The sequence below is a fragment of the Mustela erminea genome, chromosome 7 (assembly GCF_009829155.1).
Source record: "Mustela erminea isolate mMusErm1 chromosome 7, mMusErm1.Pri, whole genome shotgun sequence".
NCBI classification, from domain to species: domain Eukaryota; kingdom Metazoa; phylum Chordata; class Mammalia; order Carnivora; family Mustelidae; genus Mustela; species Mustela erminea.
The window spans coordinates 35573251-35581755 of record NC_045620.1 but is presented as its reverse complement, the minus strand read 5'-3'; the positions used below and the strand labels follow the sequence as shown (position 1 = coordinate 35581755).

Here is an 8505-nt window from a genome sequence, read left to right as displayed (position 1 = left end):
CAACCATTTAAGTGGGTGAATTATATGGTACATCAATAAAGCTGTCAAACAAGTGGGGGCAGCAGTGGTGTGGTTGTGAAGGGTTCACTTTTGGTGCTGGGATTGGATTTTGGAGAGAGGAAGGAAGAGTTGATCGATACCTGATAAACCTAAATCTATGTAGGGTCAAGCCTGAGTACCACAGATTTTTTTCCATAGCTGTTTTCTTCTATCTTCTGGAAAACTATATTTTCTCCCATAGCCAAAACTGAATCCACACACAGATATTTCTGAATGAAGCCAAGTGTCACCTGCCATTGGACTTGTGTCTAAAAGAGACATCTTTTGTTTTTTCCACACAGTGTTCTTAGCACACAGAACTGGCTTCTCAGGAGCAATGGGAGGGAGTGGCCAGACTTCCTCTTTTCACGTGAATGCGAAATCAGACGGAGTCCATGAAGAAATTAAAGCAGACATCTGGGGTCTATAATTTTTAATAATTTTAAACTAGCTACAAAATGTCAATCACTTCACAAACCGACAGAGGAGACAGGAGGAATTTAATATTACATGCTGTAATGATATTTATCTCAGAGTTTATCTATATTTCATTCATTTATATTATTTTTTTTTAAAGATTTCTTTATCAGCTACTAAATATCTCAGCAATTTGGTGTGCATAGCTCTAGATTAAGCAACAGAGAATTGTACTGATAACAAACCACAGGGGGAAATGGTGATTAGTAAGAGTCAGCCTTATAAAATTTACATCTCCACACGGTTTCACAGCAAGATTGCTTTCTCTGAAACATAGCCTTCAAAAGCAGCAAACAAACCCTGTATTACATTCATTTGACATAGTTCAGCCAAACGTCTACTTTGCTGGAAATGATTAAATGGTGAGTGTGTCAAATCCATCTTTTTTTTAAAATTCTTTTTTTTAAAAAAAGGATGATCATGATTAGTAAGTCTATATATTGACAGAAAGAAAGTGACACTACTTCAGTTTTGCTGGTAGAACTTAATCTTGACAGTGTCTCAATACTGAGCATGCTTTGTTGTTGTTTTGTTGTTTCTGTTGTTGTTGTTGTTGTTGTTGTGTGTGTGTGTGTTTTCTCATCAGTATGCTACTGTCATGGAAAGATTTTGTTAAAGTAGGAATCTAAAAATCTATTTAGTTCTCATGCATAAATGCATAAATCACATCACTTTTAGTGCAATGCCTGTAATGTAATTCCACATTGTCTAATCATGAAATCATAAAGACAGATGACAGCCATGAGGAACCAAGGACAGCAAATTTTGGGAGTTTCAGAGCCTGACACCCAAAGAAAGGACAGTGGCAGTAGCTCTGTGGAATGTCACAGTTTTACAAGAAAAATACTGTGTATTGAAAGAATCAACAGCACATTGAGCATTCCTAAATTGTTGTCATTCAGCAAACAACACTGAGGAGAGAAAAGGAAAAATGAAACCCAAGACATCTTATGTAGGGAGTTAGAGCCACCAAATGACTATTATATATAACTTTTGGAAAGAAAGAGACTCAGAAGGAACAAAAGACACATAATAGTTTGGGGAAGCTGATAATGACACAAGACAACATTCACAATGGGGGTGAACTGATGTGTGTATGTGTGCAGACCTACTAGGTAATACGATGAGAAAAGCCTGAAGGTGCTATCTTGCCCAACAGCATTTGGAAGAGAACACAGGTGGACACATTTAACCACTCCCCAGCATCTTTGTTGCACGTTGGTTGGCCTCATCAATTCTGGTTTTGTTGGAATCAGCCTAGAAAAAAGGGAAGAAAACAGAACTCAGGTTACCTTTGGACATTCTGTTCTTCCTTCTGGGTCTGTTCAAATGCCCCCTTCTTGAGTGAAGGTATCTTTAAACTTCTGCCAGAATTGACACTCTCTTCTTCTGTGATCCCAGAAACATTGCTTGTGGTTCTATTTGGACATGGTCCTACATCTCAGTACTCATGACTGTTTCACCCTACCAGAGAGCACCCTTTTGAGGACAGGGTTATATCATTTACCCTTCTGTCCTGGAATGACACCCAGTGATGTCTCTGGAAGGCATTCACATCTGTGGATTGAGTTGAATTACCACCATTTATGCAGTTGGGTTTGAGTCATGGCTAACTTATTACCAGTGTCACGTTGGGTCATTTACATAACATCTTGGGGCCTTGGCTTGCTTTTCTCGTGGCTGGGACAAAAAAGAATCCTGCTAACAAGCACAAATGTCTATTATATCCCATTCAATCAACCTTGACATCAAGATTGATATTAACTATGCGGTGTATATTATTATTAATTCCTTTGTCCAAATGAGGAAACCAGGCAGTATGGAGTCAGAGTCCACCTAGTAATCACAATGTTAATTATTATAGTATTGACGTCTGCTGTGAAAATGAAATGAGTCTGTACAAATAATGTGCTTGGAATATTTTTTTGCAAAGATTAAGTGCTCAATATATTTTAAGTTGCAATTACTGTTATTGAGTGAAAACTCGACTTGTTTTCAGGATGTTTAATAATTTTAAGCTCCATTTCTAAAGACTCACTCCCATGAGTTTGAGAATTGGCTTATTTGTTTGCTTACTTACTTGCTTGCTTATTTAGTTTTAAGGAGGCTCCATAACGAACTGGGGGCTTGAACTCACAAATCCAAGATCAAGAGCCACATGCCCTACTGACAGAGCCAGCCAGGTGCCACTTACCATTTGCACTTTTACCATAATTTTGTGCCTTGACTGATCTCACTCTTTCAGTCACCTTTTTCTGTATATGCAGCGTGAAACCCAGAGCTGCTACCAGGATAGACTTTCAAACCCCAGAAAATGAACTATTCCCAACACCACTGAGAAAGGTATGAGTGAGCAAGCAGAGACAAAGATGAAGATTCTGTGTATGCTGTTGTTTTTGTCTTATCAAGACTTGTAATGGTGTCTGCCCCTCTCTAGCCTGGAAAGAGGAACACGAAGCTGAGAGCCAGGACAGGGAAACTGAACTGCTTTTTTATCCACCTGCATTTGTTAATGATTACTGATTTTGCATTTACTAGGGTGCTTGGTGCTTTCCAATCTCCACCAAGCTGGATATACTTTATTTAGTTTAATTGTGAATTCCCAGCACATTTAGAATTATCTATATTCAACTAGAAATTTGCCAAGTTAAAATAGAAATATTGCTATATTATTCATTATTCTGAATTATCTGGCAATGGTTTCCTACCATCTGTTTGGATAATCAAAAGTTGACTTTCAAAACAAGTTAAGATAGAGCATAATTTTCCTTGATTGTTTTGATCTATGGATTCATATTTTGGACTCTAGGTTCCTGATTTGGAAAATAAGTATTCTCTCCAATTTTATGTGGTTCTTAAATCTTCCCTCTTTAGCTATAAAGTCTATCAGAAATAAGGATACTTTGGTGCAAAGGAAAATTCTAGGCTCAGACCAATGTGAAATGTTTCTGCAGATTTAATTATGCTATTTTTCCAGGCTGACTACTAAGGAAAGTTCAAATGGGAAGAAATCATTAATTTAAAAATGGATGGCACATCTAGAAATGAGAATTCTAGAAACTTTTGCATTAAGAATACACTGGTGAGCATTCACCTGGTGGTAGAAGGGGATATTTTGAAGCAGAGCACGAGATTATTCTCTGGACATCGTCAAAGGATCTAAAACAGACCTATGTCCACTGAAGATCTGTGATTTCCACCTAAATTTTCTCTGAAGCATATAAAAACTCAAGCCCATATACCTTATGCAATAGGTACTACATCTTTATTATGTAACAGAAATCGCATCTTTTAGGAAAGAATCCTGAGGTAAGCTCCTTTTAGATGTCTCCCTGGTATTTGGAGAATGCCACTGTGTTCATTCTTTTTATATGCTTTAGGACTGTATTTATGGAATATACCCCACCCCAGTTTCCATATTTCTATTTGGAGAATCTTAAGCTCATTGGCATACCCGAGATATGCCACATGATTTGCCCTTGTGAGAAAGCAAGGATGATCCCCACAGAGCCACTAAGAGAGTTAGAAGGAGATCATTAGCCCATCCTTCTGAACACTCTGGAAATCTCAACTTCAGACCATTGCAGTTAGCTTTTAGGCCCCTGCTCAGAATTCCAGAAGTGGCTGCTTGTTACCCTACATAGTAGCCCCATTCTCATCTGAGGTTTGAATTGTTCCCTTATTATCTTTCAGATGAAGAAATCAGGTCATGAAGCTCGTAACCAGGAGGAAATGCCACTGGAACTGAAGACCTTGGTTTTCAGACGCTAGGTTTCCTCATTGATAGAATTCAAAGGAAGGCTAAATCTTCAGCCTCACTGTATTTCAACATGTGTGTGGCATCTACCACTGACAGCTTTAAAATTGAAGTTTGAACATGACTACTTCCTGAACAACATAAAGCAGCTAATACAACTTTCCCCATTTTAGTTTTCTGAAATTATACCATTTCAACCTTAGAAGACTGTACATATATACACCTTAAAGCAGAAAGCAAGACTTTTAAATAGACAAAGTAATTTCTGGACAGTCCATGGGGATGTATTAAAAATTACATTGTTTTGGACTTACAAAACTTTACTATCAATCCAAGTGATGAGAGAGGATGATGATTGATGAGGTAGGTTGAAGATTATTGTCGGGGGCCATGAGAGAATATGGGAGAAACATCAGAACATTTGCTTTCTTTGGTTTTGTTTTTTAATTTTTTAGTCATTTATTTATTTTAGAGAGAGAGAGACAGACAGAGAGAGAGAGAGACAGAGATGATGGCCTGAGCTGAAACCAAGAGTTGGATACTCAACAGACTGAGCCACCCAGGTGCCCCAAGATTCTTTTTATTCTTAGACTGTAAGCCTAATTTACTGTTAGAGATGCAAGAGAAGTTTTATCACTGTTTCCTATTATCACAAGTGAGAACCTACATGAGAAGTTCGAAATCTATTAAAAACTGGGCAGCTCATAGGACATGTATCATTTGGGCCAATGCTGGGTTGAAACTGACTCTATCCAATCATGTTCAGATTCTGATTTTGGAGCTACGACAAAGGCTAGTTATTCAAAGGCAACTAGACCCCCCTCTCTCACTTCTTAAACAATTCAGCACTTAAAGAATGACACAAACCATAACGGCTATTTCCAAACCACTTGCCTGACTTCCAATTACACATCATAGCTGCATACGTTTTTGCCCTTGTCGTAAATTGGGCCCCTCTAAAAGCTCTCTTCCCCAGAGAAGAGAAGTAGAAATGCGAAGTGGCAGAATTAAGATGCCACTTGCCTTTCCAGGAACACTTTTTTGTGCTGAAAGTCCTACTCTATCAATAAAGATTTGACCCCTCTCTCTTAGTAAAATTACTCCTTCTGGAACTCTAATTGAGTTAGAGGTACATTATCTTTCTACATCTGTGAGTAAATTGGGTTCATTGACAGAAAGTGAGTACTTCTTGTTTTTTCAGATCATTTTCCTGATGGAAGATGGTTCTCCCATTGTTTCTTAGCTCATTTTTCTGGGCCGTAATGGGTTAGGTCAGCTTGTGTTGGCTCCAGCCCTTTTTGAAACTCTCAATACTGTCCTACAATCTATTGATTTGTACAGCTTTAAAAGCTTTAGCATATCAAAGGCTCTTAACAATGATAAGTGTGTCATGACTTGTAAAAGTAAGCAAAGCACAAGCTTTTTGCCAGCAAACACTGACATTTGTGTAACTCCGTATCGATCAGGCAAAATATTATGCGATCAGATATTTTTAATAGGGAGCACATAGAACACAATAGGGCAAAGCGTTTCCTTTATGTTTGCTCTTTCTGTTTTCAACTCAGTGGAGCATTCTTGGGTACCAAGAAACCCAGTGTTTGCCCTTAGGATTCAAAGCATCCTTCTCTGCTTACTAAAGTGGAATGAATTGTTAAAAAAGAAACTCAGGGTTTTAGGCTCAGAACTTCAGTATCTCCCAGGGCATAAACTCATACAATGTAAGATTAGCCAACTAGAATTGATTATAGATGCATAATTACCAATAAAGCTATAATGTATCTATTTCTTCCTGTTAGCATTTTGACATCTTAGATTATAAGCAATATTCAGGACTCTACTGATTGGGGAGGTGGCAGAATACAAGATCATAGCAAGTATGTCAGATTTGTATAATGTGGAATATTGGGTTTTGGTGTCCCAAATCTTTTTATAAAGGCTATCCAGTGTTTCTTTCGGTTCCCTTCCAGTCTCAAGCCCCTAAACCCACCCCTTCGCATTCTGTCCTCTTCACTTTTCCTTGTGCCTCTTGTTGACACCAGGGGGTTTTGTCTTCGAGCCACATCTGGTGTCCTTGTGTGAACTCAACTTCATCAGACTACGCTTTCTATTTTGAGATCTGGACATGTGAACTGTTGAACTGGAAATGGAATCCGGGCCTTTTTGAACTATCATTAAAGCGCTGGCATTTATAAAATCAAAGCTTATATTCATCTTCTGGTGAAACTAAAATAAGTATTCTTTCCCTTATTTCCTGATTCTATTCCTACATCATCTCTTGACAAGCTCCTAACCGATCTTCAAGACTGGATTTGATTTTTTTGGGAGATTTTCCCATTGCTTAACTCTTGAAATCTTTCCTCCTCTAACCCTACTTAGATTTTGTGTGTGGCTCTCTTGGCAAATTATCTTTCGTGTGGTAGTAAATTCAGCTGGAGGCTCACTGCCTCCTGTAGGCTGTGAGTTTCTTAGCAGTGGGGATGATGTCTTTCTCATCTTCATGTCCTTTGGAGCCTAGCACCAGTCCCGAAACAGAGGTGCCTCTGAAGAAAACCTGCTAGATTAAATTCTACCTTCTTACGTACTTATATGTTGTAAATTTTTGTCTAAAAAAATAAAGGGGGAAATTTCCACCTATCAGGATGCCTGAATCCCATGTCACAGTTTGAGGGACTTACTATGCTGTTTATCCCAGTGGTATTTCAGAAGAAGTAAGGAACAATGGAAGCTTACTGACTGCCACAAGCTTACCTTCTCCATGATCCTGTCGATCTGGCGATTCTGTGTATCGATCTCATTGCCCATGTCCAGGGCCATGTGACGGAGGTTTCCAATGATACCGCTCACCTGCTCCAGATTCTCATCCATTTCATTTTCTCGGGCATCATTTGTTACCCTGGTAGTCAAAATGCAATTTTTTAGCAGATAGAAAATGTGAAAAAATTAAAATACTATGGACCCAAAGCTCAGGGAAACTCTAGAGACTCATAGGTATCAATCCCATGCACCTTTAATTTCTGTTCAAAATGAGTACATTTTGGCTTTTATACATTAGAAAATAATTTTTATTTATTTAATCATTTATTTAGTAGGCTCCAACACAGTACTTGAAGTCATGACCCTAACATCAAGACCTGAACTGAGATCAAGTCAAACCCTTAACTGACTGAGCCAACCAGGTGCCCCTAGAATATAATTTTAATATCTATCTATCTATCCATTTATTTATTTATTTTTGGTAGGCAGTGAAGCAAAATTTACTGAGAGATAGCAAAATAATAGTACAGAGTTCCCAGGGAGGAATGGGACCTGAAGGGGTTTGCCCTTGGAAAAGAATTTTTAAATATCATTTCTGAACCCTTGCCTTTCTATTTTTAAAGAAGGTGGATTAAATAGATTAATTTATCTATTTCTCTCACTTGCACCAGCATGTCATTTCCTCTCTGTGATCATATGTTTATCCCAATTTTCATTTTTTAAGAAAAAAATTATTTTAGTTGAGAGGATTGGGTCAGAGAATGAAGATGGGACTACTTAGAAACTGTATTTTTCTTTCTGAAATGTCAACCAAAGTCTCCAAGAGTTAAATTGAGAATCAAAGAAAAGGCTTCCTGTGTTAAGTCAGAGAATTTCTCTGCTCATTTTCTTTCCCATTTGAGACCAAAATCGCTGGGAAGAGTAAGGATAATTACAGTCTGCCCCTTAATCCTGCTTGCTCCCAAGAAACCCAAATGGAGCTATTTATTCAAGATGATTTCTACTTGCTCCAATTTCATTGCAGTGGGGGTGGGTTGGTGGCATTGTGAATAGGTGATTTTGTAGGGAAAAAAAAATGTGACGATTATTTTTCCAGTTTGGCAAGGAAGGGGTGGGCTCTCGAAGTGCCTTACCACCTCGCCATTTTTTTCACAGCTCAGCTTAAAAGTTAAGAAGGTAGTGACCCTTTATTGCAAATAGTAAGTATTCATTCTAGGATGTTCTGGCTAAGTGACGTTTCCCACTGCAGATGGTGATAGGCTAAAAATGTTCAGAGGGGTTAAATCCCATCCCCCATGGTAACTCCCAGTGTAGACTGGCCCACAAAGGTTTTAAAGCAGCCTAAACCAGGAGAAATTAAACGGGAACTTCCTAGCTTGCTTACCTGCAAAAGAAGCTTATTTAAATGACTATCAACAGCTAAGGCATACTTCTGGTTCCATGATTCTCAATGCTGATTATATATTAGAATCACCTGA

The 8505-nt window shown here is 38.3% G+C and overlaps 1 protein-coding gene across 3 annotated transcripts in view; it reads right to left on the bottom strand.

Moving 5' to 3' along the window:
• Positions 1-455: 455 nt before the first annotated feature.
• Positions 456-8505, bottom strand: part of SNAP25 (synaptosome associated protein 25) — an 85133-nt gene continuing 77083 nt past the window's right edge. For all 3 annotated transcript variants that reach the window (XM_032351413.1, XM_032351411.1, XM_032351412.1), the window contains 2 exons: positions 7022-7166; positions 456-1773 (listed from right to left, as the gene is read on the bottom strand). In XM_032351413.1, coding sequence (XP_032207304.1) covers positions 1705-1773; positions 7022-7166 — 214 coding nt within the window. In that variant the 3' untranslated portion in view covers positions 456-1704. The remainder of the gene's footprint in view (positions 1774-7021; positions 7167-8505) is intronic.